The sequence below is a fragment of the Nerophis lumbriciformis genome, linkage group LG12, assembly GCF_033978685.3.
Source record: "Nerophis lumbriciformis linkage group LG12, RoL_Nlum_v2.1, whole genome shotgun sequence".
Classification (NCBI taxonomy): Eukaryota; Metazoa; Chordata; class Actinopteri; order Syngnathiformes; family Syngnathidae; genus Nerophis; species Nerophis lumbriciformis.
This window is the reverse complement of record NC_084559.2, coordinates 24,965,790-24,984,367: the sequence shown is the minus strand read 5'-3', so window position 1 is coordinate 24,984,367 and position 18,578 is coordinate 24,965,790. Positions and strand designations below refer to the sequence as shown.

Here is an 18,578-nt window from a genome sequence, read left to right as displayed (position 1 = left end):
ACTCGGCATGCTTTAATTCTCAAGCGAAGTGCTCATGAAGGACACAAATAAAGATGCTTGAACAGGACTATCAGGCTGTTTGATTGGTAACGATGTTGGCCAGTTTAATCTCTGCAGAGGACATTTCTGTTTTTGCATACAGTAACAGAGTTATTTTTACTCAAACTGTGTAACTTTGACAAAAGAAATAGACCAAATATAAATGTCCAATTGAGTGGACGCTGGTTCTCAGGAGGATATTCATATGTTCAGGTCGTTTAAGCAGAGTCAAGAGAGCACCGGAGGAGGGAAAAAAGAAGAAAAAGGACAAGAAAAAGAACAAAGAGCCTAAAGACCCCCGTGCCACAAAGAGGCCCAAAAGTGACAAGAAGGGGCGGAAGAAGGACAGACAAACAACAACCACAACGCTTCCACCCACCACAACAGGTGAGGCTAAAGGAGTCAAGTTTGTATTGGAAGTGTGTAAAAGTCAAGGTTGTTGACTTTGGGTCTGTACTGCCTTCAGTGCTCCCAACAGAACCGCCCACAGAGCCGCCCACAGAGCCTGAGCCTTACACAGACTACGTTTACCCCGACATTGGTAAGTTGCCACCATCTAAGATGTAATCATCGATAACCTGCTTATAAAATATTCTTATTTGAACTGACAATACTATTGAGGATGTGTGAAGTACAACTAATGAGTACACTTAAGGCATTCAATCGATCACAACTGGATTGTTCAGTTTGTCTTGGAAGACGTATCACCTCTCATGGCGCAGGCTTCATCAGACCATGCTCATAGACTTAGATTGGTCATATCTAACAGTCCAGTTGCAAATGATTGAATTCCCTGAGAATACAGTGACCAGGATGAATGAGAACATCCATAGACAACTAATAAAGTACAGTGATGCATTAACAGATGAGTTTCGGTCAATCTGTGACAAAGCTCGTAACTTAAAATACTCGTATCTCAAATCAATTCTCCGATCAAAATTAATTGAATTTGTAACAAAGTCAACTGGTCTCTAGTAGCCATGAAAAAGGATAAGCAGTATAGAAAATAACTGGGTATACTGTACATACTCTCCTGAAACATAGTAGTGGTTCTAGGTTTCTCAACTGTTTATACAGACAAAGTACTTTAGCAGGAACTCAAGAGTCACCACTAATGATCTTGTGTATGTTGTATAGACAAACCTCTCCATGTTTTTCATGTCAGATAACGATTACTGGCAACCAGATGAAGACTACTGGGAGGCTGATCCCACTCCATCAAAGCCAGAATCAGAGATCACAGACCCGCTGTACGACGACTGGAAGCCAGTAGAAGAAGATCCAGTCGCTTCGGTGACGGAAGATTATGATGTTGACTGGAACCCAGTAGAGAAGGAGCCATCACCTCCAGAAACAGATACTGATAAAGAGTACTGGAAACCAGACGAAAAAGTGACGGACACTGATGAAGAGAATTGGAAACCAGACGAAAAAGACCCATACAATCCAGTGACGGACACTGATGAAGAGTATTGGAAACCAGAAGAAAAAAACCCATACAATCCAGTGACAGACATTGATGAGGTTTGGAAACCGGAAGACAAAGACCCATACACTCCAGTGACAGACACAGAAGAAGAATATTGGAAACCGGAAGACAAAGATCCGTCTCTTCCAGATACGGATGACTATGACATCTACTGGAAAGAAACGGATCCAACATCCTCTGCACCGACGGTTGATAAGAAGACTGCGACAGACGACGGCGATTACTGGGATTCCACATGTATGTTACTGCTTTATTTCTTCATGATTTGTCACAAATGATTTGATGATTGGACTTTGTGTGTGTGTGATGAGCAAGGTTGTCAAAATGGCGAAACACAGAACCTTATTAATAGGTTGTGACGAACAAAATTATAAGGGCTGTCAAAGTTATAGGAATAATAAGTCAATGAAAGTTTCCTTTAACGACACTATTTTTTTTAAATCGCACGATTAATGTGTCCCGTGTGACCTTTAGTCCATACCGTAGCGGTGGTGGGAAAGCAGCGGCGTTCCAGCTGATTTTGAGTCACAGGAATGGTGAGCGCAGAAATGGACAAGGAAAAAAGGTATATTGGTTGGCAAGTTTAGCTTGGAAGCCCTGGCAGGTCGCTCTCTCCACAAGACCAAAATTATTTCCATCCACATCACTGTGAGTTATCACCGACCGGTGTTCCTGGCTGCTAAAAGAAGCAGTGTTGCCAAGTCTGAGTATCACAAGCAACTTTTTTCAAATTGCCCAGTCCCATGTTGGGTATTATTGGGAAATGTGATTAATCATATTTTGTCCAGTTAACTCATAATTAACCATGATCGGATAAGCGGAAGAAAATAGATGGATGGATGGATAATCATAAATATATATTTGTGTATCTTTAATAAGTGCACCTTATTAAAAATTACACTTATTAAAGATTAAAAAAAGAAAGACAAAGCTATATAGATTTTTTAAAATCTATTTGCGATTATCCATCCATCCATTTTCTACCGCTTATTCCCTTTGGGGTCGCGGGGGGCGCTGGAGCCTATCTCAGCTACAATCGGTTAATCGTGATTAATTATGAGTCAACTATTGACAAAATGTGATTAAATATTGTAATTGTTTGACAGCCCTAATTTAAAAGCCATTGAACCTTTGCTACTTTGTCGTTATGAAAACAGGAACACCAAGTGTAAAGAAAGATGAAGTCTTCATTTCATATCCTCCTCAGAGTTAGAATCTTCTACGGTGGACATAAGTGTTTTTCATCATGGCTATTTGGGGGCCGAAATGCGTAAGTCTAACAGAAGAGATAGACCAAAAACAAGAGTCCACTGCAGAGAATGCTGGTTCTCAGGAGGTTATACTTTACTATTCGTGACTAATGAATGGGTCAGTGAACAAAACCAAGACGAATCACTAAGTGATTTTCAGGGTGTGAATGTAGCATTCAAGACTAATATTTATTTGCAAATTTGGACCCAAAACCTCAAAATCAGGTTGTGCTTCAGTTGTATGATTTATTTTAGTGTTTGTCTAAGTCCCCGACCCGTCAAACCCGACCCGCTAATAAATGGATATGAGCTTTTAATGTACGCTTGTAAACCAAACCCCCACTGGCTTTCAAACTATTTGCACTCAACATCTTGTACATGCATGTCTATGTTGAGGATCAGTGAAAAGTTAACCCTTCAGGAGATGAATGTGAGAAAATGTCACACACATCCATCATCCTGTACCTTGAGCTTTAAACTTGTGAAGCACAGGAACCTAATTTTGGAACATAAACTTGAGTCACACAATCCTCACTAAATAAGCAGTACAATGATGCAACTTACAAACCAGTAAAGAAGTCAACTGAAAAGTGAGAATGAAATATTATGAAAGAAAAGTCTTTTTTTCCTGAGAACCAGTGTCCTCTGAAGTTGAGTTTTGCATAAACAACCCGGCTCCTCCCACAAAAATTGCAACTAATGTCCACCGCAAAATGTGCTGGTTCCCAGGAGGATGTCATTACTGTAACTATCAGTATTGTTCAATTAATCCACTTTTTAAGAATTCAATTAGGAAGTTATACCAGTGCACATGAGACACGAGAAATTTAGTACCCCAGGTCCTGGATTTAGACAAGAAGGATATTATGTACATCAGGGATATTTAATTGGCGGCCCGAGGGCCAAACATATGGCTCCCAAAACAATTTAGTTGAATATCTCTGGTGTAGGCTGTAAATAGCAGAGGTTAATAGTAGAGATGTTCGATAATATCGGACTGCCGATATTATTGGCTGATAAATGCTTTAAAATGTAATATCGGAAATTATCGGTATCGGTTTCAAAAAGTAAAATTTAAGACTTTTTAAAACGCCGCTGTACGGAGTGGTACACGGACGTAGGGAGAAGTACAGAGCAGTTGCGTCTCCCAGTCATACTTGCCAACCCTCACGATTTTCCCGGGAGACTCCCAAATTTCCCGAAAATCTCCCGGGGCAACCATTCTCCCGATTTCCACCCAGACAACAATATTGGGGGCGTGCCTTAAAGGCACTGCCTTTGCGTGCCGGCCCAATCACATAATATCTACGGCTTTTAACACACACAAGTGAAAGCAAGGCATACTTGGTCAACAGCCATACAGGTCACACTGAGAGCGGGCGTATAAACAACTTTAACACTGTTACAAATATGCACCACACTGTGAACCCACACCAAACAAGAATGACAAACACATTTCGGGAGAACATCCGCACCGTAACACAACATAAACACAACAGAACAAATACCCAGAACCCCTTGCAGCACTAACTCTTTCGGGACGCTACAATATACACCCCCGCTACCCCCTACCCCCCAACACCTCAACCCCGCCCACCTCAACCTCCTCATGCATGTCCCAAATTCCAAGCTGCTGTTTTGAGGCATGTTAAAAAAAAATAATGCACTTTGTGACTTCAATAATAAATATGGCAGTGCCATGTTGGAATTTTTTTCCATAACTTGAGTTGATTTATTTTGGAAAACCTTGTTACATTGTTTAATGCATCCAGCGGGGCATCACAACAAAATTAGGCATAATAATGTGTTAATTCCACAGTATATATCAGTATCAGTTGATATCGGAATCGGTAATTAAGAGTTGGACAATATCGGAATATCGGATATCGGCAAAAAAGCCATTATCGGACACCTCTAGTTAATAGTCGTAGATTATGAATACAGTTGTCAGTGTAAAGCAATGATAACGGTGTCTGTTAAAGTAATTAATATGTACAGTATATAGCTTGTAATTCGTCACATGACTTTTTCTCAGAAGGGAAAAACAGTGGTGGTCTCTCTGAGTACGCAAAGGGCCTAGATTTTCCTGCAAAAAGCCGATACGAGCAAAAATTTAAAAAAAAAAAACTATGCAATGAAAAAGATCCCTATGCTTTATTAAAAAACATATTTACCGAGTGATATCAAGGATTATTCGTCGGTGGAGCTCCCAGACGCGTCGAACTATGTTGTGCTCAAACGTCATTCCACACGACAAAACAGATGGAAACTTGGAAAAGCATGGAGGCCTACAACTTTCTTTGAGTGTGGCTTACACAAGGAAATTGGTATCAAGACTCTCCCGGATAAAAATGCATCGTTTTTGCACGGGTAAGGTTGTATGTCATGATTCAACTTTGCGTCTTGCGAGGACGAGTCGATGCAAAAAAACTACAGTACGACGACGAGCACCAGACAGCTGACACCAGAGACTGCATATCCATTTAACAAACTAACAATTACTGAATCATCAGCATATTTGGTTTTTGTCTTGTTACCATATGGACTAGAGATGTCCAATAATGGCTTTTTTGCTGATATTCGATATTGTCCAACTCTTAATTACCGATTCCGATATCAACCGATACCGATATATACAGTCGTGGAATTAACACATTATTATGCTTAATTTTGTTGTGATGTCCCGCTGGATGCATTAAACAATGTAACAAGGTTTTCCAAAATAAATCAACTCAAGTTATGGAAAAAAATGCCAACATGGCACTGCCATATTTATTATTGAAGTCACAAAGTGCATTATTTTTTTTAACATGCCTCAAAACAGCAGCTTTGAATTTGGGACATGCTCTCTCTGAGAGAGCATGAGGAGGTTGAGGTGGGAGGGGTAGGGGGTAGCGGGGGGTGTATATTGTAGTGTCCCGGAAGAATTACTGCTGCAAGGGGTTCTGGGTATTTGTTCTGTTGTGTTTATGTTGTGTTACGGTGCGGACGTTCTCCCGAAATGTGTTTGTCATTCTTGTTTGGTGTGGGTTCACAGTGTGGCGCATATTTGTAACAGTGTTAAAGTTGTTTATACGGCCAGCCGTAGACATTATGTGATTGGGCCGGCACGCAAAGACAGTGTCTTTAAGGTTTATTGGCACTCTGTACATTTCCCTACGTCCGTGTACCACTCCGTACAGCGGCGTTTTAAAAAGTCATAAATTTTACTTTTAGAAACCGATACCGATAATTTCCGATATTACATTTTAAAGCATTTATCGGCCGATAATATCGGACTGCGACTTATACTCCGAAAAATACGGTAAGCATTTTTCTTCGAGAAAGGCTAAATGGCGCCGAGTACTCATTGAGACCAAAGGCTTGCTTGACCACCACGCATATTTAATAAGCCGGATATGAGCCAGACTTGACGTCATGTAAATCCAAGCAATTAGTTGTAAATCTATTTTTAAAAAGTTTAAAGATAAACCACCCTCCATCCAGAGGATTTGTGTGTTTTCCTTAACAGGGCAAATGTATTTTCCAAAAAAGACAAAAAACTGATGTCCACAGCAGATGACATTGGATATGCCAAATATGCTGACAGTGTTCTTTGGATATGAGCAAAGTGATATTAGGAAGTGGTTTAGAGATTAGTAGGCAACTATTCACTCCATCCCACTACAATTCGACATAAGAATGATAACTCTGCTCATGTTGTGTAAGAGCTTTTTGGATTTGATTAATTCCTGATCTAATCTTTTCTTGCGGCAGTTGAGGTGCCAGAAAAAGTTCAATTTCCAGATGGTGAAGAAGAAGTCAACCCTGAAATCGAAGTCGAAACTCTAACAGGTAAGGACTGTCACACAAACTTGTCAAAAGTCATCTATCAACTTTATAAGTACATGCACGAGGAGGGATATCTCATGACTGTCTGTGCAGATATATACTCAATTCCTCCATTTGTGCTGCAAAGATGAGAGCATGTGAGAAATAATGACTAATTCAGCACACGGGAATAACATTAAAGTCTGTCCTACTTTCCAGACAAAGAGGGGGTGGGTGCATGCTTCACAGCACAAACTTTCCATGGTAGTGTTTTTTTTTTAATTTATAAGACTGTGGTCATATTGAAACTTTGTTATCATTCCTGGAAAACGAAATGGAAGACTGAACTCTGAAGTGGCTTGGTTGGAGTAACATTGCTTCAAATAGAAAACGGTTGTTGTGGTTGCAGGCTTGCACCATCTCGTAAAACACTGCAGAATGAACTACAAACGCCATGTTTATCGCTTGAATGTTTTTATGTAGAAGAGCCTACAAGAAATCCACCCTATGAGGAGACGTGGTATGACGAGTACGATGAGTACGGAATGAGTGAGTGAACACACACACTTTCCATGAGTTTCCAAGTGTTTCGCAATTAAGGTTTAAATTGTGTCACCCTTCCTTTACGGTTTGTGACTCCTATTGGCATAAAAAGCTGTGCAAAGCCTAATTATCCTCCATGTTCTTATTGCTTATTGTCTGCAGGGAGAAAAGGTGAAACTGATGACAAATGGATGGAGAAAGAAAGAGAGCAGGCACAAAAAGAAAGAGAAAGGGAAGAGAAGGGTAAGCCAGCCAAACTGGGAATTTTTCTTTCTCCATCCTTTTAAAAAAAAAATAAAAATCATTATATATTGCCCTGTGACGACGTGACGTACGATATAGCATGCTTGCCAGAGTGAAAGTGGCCTGCGACCTAAGTGCAAAAGTAATACCAGATAACAGCATGTTCACTCCCACTGGATCGCATTTCTCTCATAAGAGAAGACAGATGTGATTTCCCGCTAGGCAAATGTGCCCCATAACGCTAAAAAGTCTTCCTCACACGTTTGCCACATGTGACCGGAGAGCTCGAGGCTTTGCAGGTGGTTAAACTGGCTTTTGATTAATCAGCGAGTTTAGCTCATTTTAAGTAAAATGGCAGCAGGAGGACCGAAAAAGTGCATAGATTTGCACCCACATACCATGTGTGTAAATGCATTAGTATTTACACCAGGCCTGGGCAATTATTTTGACTCAGGGGCCAAATTTAGAGGAAAAAAAGTGTCTGGGGGCCGATATATCTATTTTCAGGAACACTAATACAAAACCTCACAATAATGTCTGATTGAATGCTAAAAACGTTATGACAAACCGCCTTAAAAAACGGAATGGAATTTTGAATTTTTCTATGAACGATAAAACACTGAATATTGACAAAATATGAACGTCGACATATTTTACAATCAAGCGAAACGCAACAAAAATGCAACAAACACAGCGAAAAAAACCCCCACCTATAATCTGATACATCTGATAAATCACTAAGCTTTAGAACTTTGTTGTAAAAAATCTGCTCCTGACACCCGCATTTTAGGCTGGCCGCTATGGAAACACTCTGTGGAAACGCTCCCCACCCACACTGCTTGGTGCCTCGTCTGAGCTGCTCTGACTTAGATTACCATAATAACTAGTATATCATGCAAAAGCGCAGATTCCAACCATTGAAATACTTTGTATAGTTCAAGACTTACGGTCATTAGAAAACATCAATGCACATCATAATGGCAGCTACAGTTTCCATTTTAAAGATCTAAAAAAATTATTTGGGAATGTCCGGCGGGCCAGATTGAAAAGCTTAACGGGCCGCATGTGGCCCCCGGGGCTTAATTTGCCCAGGTCTGCTTTACACTGATATTTATTTTCTTAAAAGGCCAAACCGTTCCCAAACTGATTGTTATTTTTTAGTATTTTTGTATACATTTACTGTAATTCTAGGGTTGGGCATAAAGTATCAATGCGAACTGGGTCTTACATCCCAGAACCGTCCCAATTTTCAAACCTATTTTCGATGCTCAGTCCGCCGACTACAAGGATTAGCTGCCACAAAGGCGGCGAGCAGCCAACTGTATTTTCACATATGTGGAGCCGCTCCCCAAAGTGAATATTCCTCCATTACGGTAAATAAACTACATTTCTTACGAGTATTATTATCACTGGAGGACACACCGAGCAAGGGCACACTGCAAAAACTAAAATCTAAGTAAGATTAAATATCTCAAATAAGGGTGATATTTGCTTATTTTCTGTCTGATAAAATAAGTATTCTCACTAAGCAGATTTTATGTTAATGTTTTACTTGTTTTAAGGGTTTTGGTTCGAAATGATCTCAGTAAGATATTACAGCTTGTTGCTGAGATTTTATGACCTATATTGAGTAAAACATGCTTGAAACTAGAATATCAACTGTTGCAAATCTGTGTCAACACTCACAAGTATAAAACTACTTTTTTAAAGTAATAATTTCTTACTTCAAGCATGAAAAAAAAAATCATGGTGCCAAGCGCATATCATTATGCCAAGATAATGGCACTAGCATTTACTTAATCTAAGAATATTTTTCAACCAAGAAATGTGCACTTGTTATTAGTGAGAATGTACTTATTTTAAAGGTATTTTTGGGTTCATCGAGGTTAGCTAATTTTACTTGTTTTGGAAAGTCTTAACAAGCCAAATTTTTTTGTTCTATTGGCAGATAATTTTGCTTAGTTCAAATAAAATACGCCTAATTTTTGTATTTTTTTTTCTTGTTTTTGAACACTGACTTTTTGCAGTGCAAGTAGAAGCAGGCAAGCTACCGTAATTGCTAAGCCAGCTGCTAAACTACCGGTAGCTTGAAACACAATAAATAAGTGCTTAGTAAAGTTGAAGTGGAGATTGAAAGTAAGCAACTATTAACAGGAATTTAACAAGTAGATTAGAAAGTAGATTGGAATGAGGATTATGTAACAACTGTTGGGCTGCTTTGTTGCAGTTTAGCGGCCACTGCCAAGCACTTCGAAGGGAAAAAGGGATTGATCCATAAATCGGTAGTGTTGATACTATGAGTATATGATCAGTATGAGTATATGATCAATACTAGAGTGATTAGATCAATATATATGTTTTGTTAGTGTTTAGAAACTCAGGGAATAGTTCCCAGTACACAGGATGACCTTGAGGGCAAAAACCAAAGGATTTAAAAGAGTATTAAATAGTATTTATTGTGTTTAGTTATCGAGTTATAGAGAAAAAAAAAGTAGTGAAAATATTGAGTTGAAATTGTGATGTCTAAAGCAAATAGAATGAAAAAATACAGTTAATACATGTGATCAGTATGGCCAATTTCACTCATAGATGATTGGCATTATTTGATTGGAACATCCCTACTTCTAACATGTGTTAATATTTTTCTAATGAGGTTTTCAAAAATAAAGTGAAACATTTATAGAAGCTTACTCCTGTAGAAATAAACTTAATGATGTGTATATTTTTAGTTTAAAGGATTAATATGTATATAGTGCATTTGGAAAGTATCCACGGTGCTTCATTTTTTTCCACATTTTCTCATGTTACAGCCTTATTCCAAAGTTTAATAAATTCCCTTTTGTCATCAAAATTCTACAGACTATATTTATATCCAAAATAACAAAAAGGAATGGGCAAAACAGCCCAACGATAGGTGGGCCAAGCTTGTGGCATCGTATTCAAAAAGACTCGAGGCTGTAAGTGCTGCTGAAGGTGTATCAACTAAGTATTGAGCAAAGGCTGTGTATACTTATTTACAGGTGATTTTTTACTTGTAATAAATTTGCTAAATAAATTTAAAAAATCACTTTGTCATTATGGGATTGTGTGTAGAATTTTGAGGATGAAAATGAATTTATTCCATTTTGGCTGTAAAATAAAATGTGGAAAAAGTGAAGTGCTCTGAATACTTTGCGGCTGCACTGTATACTGGTTGAAAATAGCCCTGTGAGAAATTCATAGTACATTTTTTAATCTGCCTCTTAAAATCGAAATCAAGATTTTTGGGGAAAAATTAAATTCAAATGATGCCCATCCTTATCTGAATATATCATTGATGCATTTTGATTCAATAAATTGTAATTGTGCTGGAGTGCAGAGCCGCGTGGATGAAACTCAACTTTCCATTGCGGACATCATGTCATTCTTCTTTAAAACCGCATCAGAGTGAATCAACAACGCCTCTTCTGGTTACAACCAAGTCGTGCAAGTCTTCCACGAACAATTTCACACAATGCATCAATTCTCAAAGAGGGCTGTTTGCAACCTTACACGGATGCCTACGAGGGGCTAACTTTCCAATGTAGTTTAAGCATTACATCCAACCTTACTGCTTTCAGTTCATAATGACATTGTGCACATTAGTTTTGTGTGTTGGTAACTAATGATAGCGACTTAAATCTTTAGCTATCATTGAATGTACAGTCGTGGTCAAAAGTTTACATACACTTGTAAAGAACAGTGGCTGTCTTGAGTTTCCAATAATTTCTACAACTCTTGTTTTTTTGTGATAGAGTGATTGGAGCACATACTTGTTTGTCACAAAAAAACATTCATGAAGTTTGGTTCTTTTATGAATTTATTATGGGTCCACTGAAAACCCTGTGACCCCAAAAGGGACAAGCGGTAGAAAATGGATAGATGGATGGATGAAAATGTGACCAAATCTGCTGGGTCAAAAGTATACATACAGCAATGTTAATTTTTGGTTACATGTTCCTTGGCAACAAGGCGCTTTTGGTAGCCATCCACATAACTTTCCTCCAGAAGGTCTTATCTCTGTCCATGTGATGTCAGCTGTTTGGCCACAATACCCAGCAATATGTTTGGAGGGGAAAAGGTGAGGCCTTTAATCCCAGGAACACCAACTCTACCATAAAGCATGGTGGTGATAGTATTATGCTCTGGGCCTGTTTTGCTGCCAATGTAACTGGTGCTTTACTGTCCTGGGCATGACGTTAAAGTGCATCCAGCAGTGGAGGCTCCTCTATGGGGTCTTGGGGCACTAGGAGGTTACTTCACCGTATCCCAGGTGTCCCTTGGCCTTTGCCAAGGGACACCTGGGATACGGTGAAGACCTCAACGGCGGAGCAGGCGGAAGACGGTAGATTTAAGAACTACCACAACGGCTGCAGCAGAAAAGGGTCCCCAGTCGTCTTGGACTCCATGCCACTGGACCCTGACCCGATTCTGTCAAGGATCGTGTGGTGACTGTCTGTGCACCAGTCTCCCTACGTAAAACAAAGTCACGCACAGGCATCCTCCATAAAGGGATACACCCCTACCAGGAGGATCGTCATACTCGTTCCGAGTGACCACCAATGATGATGCTATGGGCCTGTTTTGCTGCCAATGGAACTGGTGCTTTACAGAGAGTAAATGGGACAATGAAAAAGGAGGAATACCTCCAAATTCTTCAGGACAACCTAAAGTCATCAGCCCGGAGTTTGGGTCTTGGGCGCAGTTGGGTGTTCCAACAGGACAGTGACCCCAAACACACGTCAAACATGGTAAAGGAATGGCTAAATCCGGCTAGAATTAAGGTTTTAGAATAGCCTTCTCAAAGTCCTGACTTAAACGTGTGGACAATGCTGAAGAAACAAGTCCATGTCAGAAAACCAAACCAAATTTAGCTGAACTGCACCAATTTTTTCAATAGGAGTGGTCAAAAATTCAACCAGAAGCTTGTGGACGGCTACCAAAAGCACCTTATTGCAGTGAAACTTGCCAAGGGACATGTAATCAAATATTAACATTGATGTATGTATACTTTTGACCCTGCAGATTTGGTCACATTTTCAGTAGATCCATAGTAAATTCATAAAAGAACCAAATTTCATGAATTTTTTTTTGTGACCAACAAATATGTGCTCCAATCACTCTACTACAAAAAAATAAAAGTTGTATAAATTACTGGAAACTCAAGACAGCCATGACATTATGTCCTTCGCAAGTGTATGTAAACTTTTGACCACGACAGTATATTATAACAATTGTGCACAAATTGTCTGTCTCCAGTTCACCCGTGACAAAAGTAGGATAAAGGGTAGCAAATGATTGTATAAAAACACAAATATTATTGTTAAATAATATAATTGTTATTGTCTAGGACAGTAACTATTGCGCCTTAAGGGCAACAGAAAACAGAACATTCCAGTGGAAAATCCTATTATTAAAAAACGTTCATGAGCACTTGAAGTGGAAGTGTATTCGAATTGTTCCTATTGTTTTTCAAGTGCTCTCTTCATGAGGATTTTTGGGATGAGAACATGCAACAGTGATGATGATTTCCCCTGATGGAATCTGGGTTGCACAAGATGGGGGAGGTTCAGGGGCCAATGGTGTGGAATTTATTTTTGCGTAAAGACTGTTTTTCTGACCTCTGCCAGAGAGAGCACAGAGACTGAAGGAGGCCGAAGAGCGTGCCAAGAACAGACCACGTGTCTATAAAGAGCCAAAGAGTGAGTCAAATGCTGTCCACAATCTGGAAAACATATCAGATGCTTTGCTTTTTCCTCATACGACATGTATTTCCTGTGCTGTGTGTCTCAGAATGTCCTCCCCTGGGCATGGAGTCCCACAGGATCGAACCAGATCAGCTCACCGCTTCCTCTATGTCTCAATATGACTTTGCCCCTCAGAAGGCACGCCTCAACATGCAGGTACACATCAATCAGGATGTGCACACTATCACAGGCGTCACTTACACACTGGAAACGTCTGTAAACCAACTCTAACCACCTACACATCTAGAGACATGCTGCAAAATAATTAAAAGCAGACTACCTAAATGGACATTTTGTACCAAACCAACTCTAGGATAGTTTGCATGTCAGTCATTATGTTGTTGTTACACTTATGCAAATGAATGGTCTACCTTTGACATGAAGTATAAAGTAAAACACGAGCATTACCATACCACACTGCAAAAACTGAAATCTAAGTAAGATTAAATGTCTCAAATAAGGGTGATACAGTATTTGCTTATTTTCTGTCTGATAAGATCATTCTTCTCACTAAGCAGATTTTATGTTACAGTGTTTTACTTGTTTTAAGGGTTTTGGTCCGAAATGATCTCAGTAAGATATTACAGCTTGTTGCTGAGATTTTATGACCTATATTGAGTAAAACATGCTTGAAACTAGAATATCAACTGTTGCAAAGCTGTGTCATCAACACTCACAAGTATAAAACTACTTTTTTAAAGTAATAATTTCTTATTTCAAGCATGTAAAAAAAAAATCATGACTTTGACACAATTGTGTCTCATATTAAAACGAATCGAAGACCTCTATGAAGAACACGAACAAGGAACCCAGATTTCCCTCGCCCGGACGCGGGTCACCGGGGCCCTCCTCTGGAGCCAGGCCCGGAGGTGTGGCACGATGGCGAGCGCCTGGTGGCCGGGCCTGTCCCCATGGGGCCCGGCCGGGCACAGCCCGAAGAGGCAACGTGGGTCCCCCCTCCAATGGGCTCACCACCCATAGCAGGGGTCATAGAGGTCGGGTGCGATGTGAGCTGGGCGGAAGCCGAAGGCAGGGCACTTGGCGGTCCGATCCTCGGCTACAGAAGCTAGCTCTTGGGACGTGGAACGTCACCTCGCTGGGGGGGAAGGAGCCTGAGCTAGTGCGTGAGGTGGAGAAGTTCCGGCTAGATATAGTCGGACTCACTTCGACGCACAGCAAGGGCTCTGGAACCAGTTCTCTTGACAGGGGCTGGACTCTCTTCCACTCTGGCGTTGCCAGCAATGAGAGGCGACGGGCTGGGGTGGCAATTCTTGTTTCCCCTCGGCTCAAAGCCTGCACGTTGGAGTTCAACCCGGTGGACGAGAGGGTAGCCTCCCTCCGCCTTCGGGTGGGGGGACGGGTCCTGACTGTTGTTTGCGCTTACGCGCCCAACGGCAGTTCAGATTACCCACCCTTTTTGGATTCACTCGAGGGAGTACTGGAGAGTGCTCCCCCGGGTGATTCCCTCGTTCTACTGGGGGACTTCAACGCTCATGTTGGCAACGACAGTGAAACCTGGAGAGGCGTGATTGGGAAGAATGGCCGCCCGGATCTGAACCCGAGTGGTGTTTTGTTATTGGACTTTTGTGCTCGTCACGGATTGTCAATAACAAACACCATGTTCAAACATAAGGGTGTCCATATGTGCACTTGGCACCAGGACACCCTAGGCCGCAGTTCCATGATCGACTTTGTAGTTGTGTCATCGGATTTGCGGCCTCATGTTTTGGACACTCGGGTGAAGAGAGGGGCGGAGCTTTCTACCGATCACCACCTGGTGGTGAGTTGGCTGCGATGGTGGGGGAGGATGCCGGACAGACCTGGCAGGCCCAAACGCATTGTGAGGGTTTGCTGGGAACGTCTAGCAGAGTCTCCTGTCAGAGAGAGTTTCAATTCCCACCTCCGGAAGAACTTTGAACATGTCACGAGGGAGGCGCTGGACATTGAGTCCGAGTGGACGATGTTCCGTACCTCTGTTGTCGGGGCGGCCGATTGGAGCTGTGGCCGCAGGGTAGTTGGTGCCTGTCGTGGCGGTAATCCTAGAACCCGTTGGTGGACACCGGCGGTGAGGGATGCCGTCAAGCTGAAGAAGGAGTCCTATCGGGTTCTTTTGGCTCATGGGACTCCTGACGCAGCAGACAGGTACCGACAGGCCAAGCGGTGTGCGGCTTCAGCGGTCGCGGAGGCAAAAACTCGGACATGGGAGGAGTTCGGTGAGGCCATGGAAAAAGACTTCCGGACGGCTTCGAAGCAATTCTGGACCACCATCCGCCGCCTCAGGAAGGGGAAGCAGTGCAGTGTCAACACCGTGTATGGTGGGGATGGTGCTCTGTTGACCTCGACTGCGGATGTTGTGGATCGGTGGAGAGAATACTTCGAAGACCTCCTCAATCCTACCAGCACGTCTTCCTATGAGGAAGCAGGGCCTGGGGAATCTGTGGTGGGCTCTCCTATTTCTGGGGCTGAGGTTGCCGAGGTAGTTAAAAAGCTCCTCGGTGGCAAGGCCCCGGGGGTGGATGAGATCCGCCCGGAGTTCCTTAAGGCTCTGGATGTTGTGGGGCTGTCTTGGTTGACACGACTCTGCAACATCGCGTGGACATCGGGGGCGGTACCTCTGGATTGGCAGACCGGGGTGGTGGTTCCTCTCTTTAAGAAGGGGAACCGGAGGGTGTGTTCCAACTATCGTGGGATCACACTCCTCAGCCTTCCCGGTAAGGTCTATTCAGGTGTACTGGAGAGGAGGCTACGCCGGATAGTCGAACCTCGGATTCAGGAGGAACAGTGTGGTTTTCGTCCTGGTCGTGGAACTGTGGACCAGCTCTATACTCTCGGCAGGGTCCTTGAGGGTGCATGGGAGTTTGCCCAACCAGTCTACATGTGCTTTGTGGACTTGGAGAAGGCATTCGACCGTGTACCCCGGGAAGTCCTGTGGGGAGTGCTCAGAGAGTATGGGGTAACGGACTGTCTTATTGTGGCGGTTCGCTCCCTGTATAATCGGTGTCAGAGCTTGGTCCGCATTGCCGGCAGTAAGTCGGACACGTTTCCAGTGAGGGTTGGACTCCGCCAGGGCTGCCCTTTGTCACCGATTCTGTTCATAACCTTTATGGACAGAATTTCTAGGCGCAGTCAGGGCGTTGAGGGTATCTGGTTTGGTGGCTGCAGGATTAGGTCTCTGCTTTTTGCAGATGATGTGGTCCTGATGGCTTCATCTGGCCAAGATCTTCAGCTCTCACTGGATCGGTTCGCAGCCGAGTGTGAAGCGACTGGGATGAGAATCAGCACCTCCAAATCCGAGTCCATGGTTCTCGCCCGGAAAAGGGTGGAGTGCCATCTCCGGGTTGGGGAGGAGATCTTGCCCCAAGTGGAGGAGTTCAAGTACCTCGGAGTCTTGTTCACGAGTGAGGCAAGAGTGGATCGTGAGATCGACAGGCGGATCGGTGCGGCATCTTCAGTAATGCGGACGCTGTATCGATCCGTTGTGGTGAAGAAGGAGCTGAGCCAGAAGGCAAAGCTCTCGATTTACCGGTCGATCTACGTTCCCATCCTCACCTATGGTCATGAGCTTTGGGTCATGACCGAAAGGACAAGATCACGGGTACAAGCGGCCGAAATGAGTTTCCTCCGCCGGGTGGCGGGGCTCTCCCTTAGAGATAGGGTGAGAAGCTCTGCCATCCGGGGGGAGCTCAAAGTAAAGCCGCTGCTCCTCCATATCGAGAGGAGCCAGATGAGGTGGTTCGGGCATCTGGTCAGGATGCCACCCGAACGCCTCCCTCGGGAGGTGTTTCGGGCACGTCCGACCGGTAGGAGGCCACGGGGAAGACCCAGGACACGTTGGGAAGACTATGTCTCCCGGCTGGCCTGGGAACGCCTCGGGATCCACCGGGAGGAGCTGGACGAAGTGGCTGGGGAGAGGGAAGTCTGGGCTTCCCTGCTTAGGCTGCTGCCCCCGCGACCCGACCTCGGATAAGCGGAAGAAGATGGATGGATGGATGGATGGATTAAAACAGATGACAGCCAAATAGACTTTGCTGTTTTATTTTCAATGGAACAATAGAAAATACATACTCATATAGTAGTACAGTTGTTATTAGTGAGAATATACTTATTTTAAGGTATTTTTGGGTTCATTGAGGTTTACTAATTTTACTTGTTTTGGAAAGTCTTGACAAGCTAAATTTTCTTGTTCTATTGGCAGATAATTTTGCTTAGTTGAAATAAAATACCCCTAATTTTTGTATTATGTTCTTGTTTTTGAACACTGACTTTTTGCAGTGCATTAGGTACACCTAAACTCTTAATCTTCTATGCTCTAACACAAGAGTCACTTTGAAAAAGAAAATAGTCATAATAATTTTGACTAATGTATTATTTGTGGTTTGTGGCTACAGTAACGACTGCATACTATTATACTTGAGCAAAATATTGGGAAACAAATGGCAAAAATAACTATTTAAGTTGCTAAATCTGTCATTTATTATTGGAAACTATTATTATGAAGGCAGAGTTTGTCGTGTAAACTACGGAATAAAACAGTTTGAAAAAAAAATGTTAATAAGATTTGACCGCTAATTCTGTATTAGCGGTTTAATTGATGTCCTGATGAATGCTGCAAGCAATAAGAATGCATCTTCTGCGTTATTTTAGTACAGAACTTAGATTTACAAACTTAATTGGTTCTTGAGCAACAATTGTTATCAGGAAAGCTTGTATATTAAAGCAAATTTCTCCCAAAAAAAACAATGTAAACATGAATAATGGGTTGCAGCTTTGACAAAATATTTTAGTAAATGTTTGCACACTTTGAACACAATATGAAGCGCTATACAGTACTGTATATCAAACAAACATAACGAGGGGGTGAAAGATCAACTTTCAATTTAATAATGAAGTCAAAACAACTGAAGTGTCCTCATATCCAGCGGCCCTGCCAACACGCACACAAATTGTTACTAGCCCTGTGGTGCACTAACAGTTTGAAATCACTAAATTCCTTAACTTTAACAGCCAAGTTGCTACCTTGTTGGTAGGGGGGCTGTGTAAACAACGTTGTGGATACTTTCCTGAATGTTTCAAACCACACATAGCTTGTCCATTGCTTTCTTTGAACTCTGTAAAAGGGCTAAAACGTTTTAAAAGCACACAAAGTAGTACTTAGCAGAGTAAGTAACAACAGCATTGCTCTGCTGATTGAATGAGCACTGGTGATCGATCAGCCCGCCCTCAATTTACCGGTACTGTATGTGCTGCTTGGCACAGTGGTTGTGGTGCGAGGCACACAAAGAGTGGATGAAATGTTTGCACACCAAATATGTTGTATTTGGCCTGTGCTTCGTATATCGAAACGTTTGTACAATGAGGGCTTTGAAAATTGAGGTTCCACTGTACAAATATTACAAAACCCAAAACCAGTGAAGTTGGCACGTTGTGTAATTCGTAAAT

At 42.2% G+C, this 18,578-nt stretch overlaps 1 protein-coding gene across 2 annotated transcripts in view; it reads left to right on the top strand.

Moving 5' to 3' along the window:
- The window catches only part of aebp1b (AE binding protein 1b), a 28,747-nt gene that overhangs the window by 3,026 nt on the left and 7,143 nt on the right, over positions 1–18,578 (top strand). The window contains exons 2-9 of one of the 2 annotated variants that reach the window (XM_072914336.1): positions 253–426; positions 506–580; positions 1,205–1,765; positions 6,535–6,612; positions 7,075–7,137; positions 7,294–7,374; positions 13,023–13,094; positions 13,186–13,295. In XM_072914336.1, the coding sequence (XP_072770437.1) occupies positions 253–426; positions 506–580; positions 1,205–1,765; positions 6,535–6,612; positions 7,075–7,137; positions 7,294–7,374; positions 13,023–13,094; positions 13,186–13,295 (1,214 nt within the window). Of the gene's footprint in view, positions 1–252; positions 427–505; positions 581–1,204; positions 1,766–6,534; positions 6,613–7,071; positions 7,138–7,293; positions 7,375–13,022; positions 13,095–13,185; positions 13,296–18,578 lie in introns of both variants that reach the window. The other variant, XM_061986168.2, reaches the window with a different exon arrangement.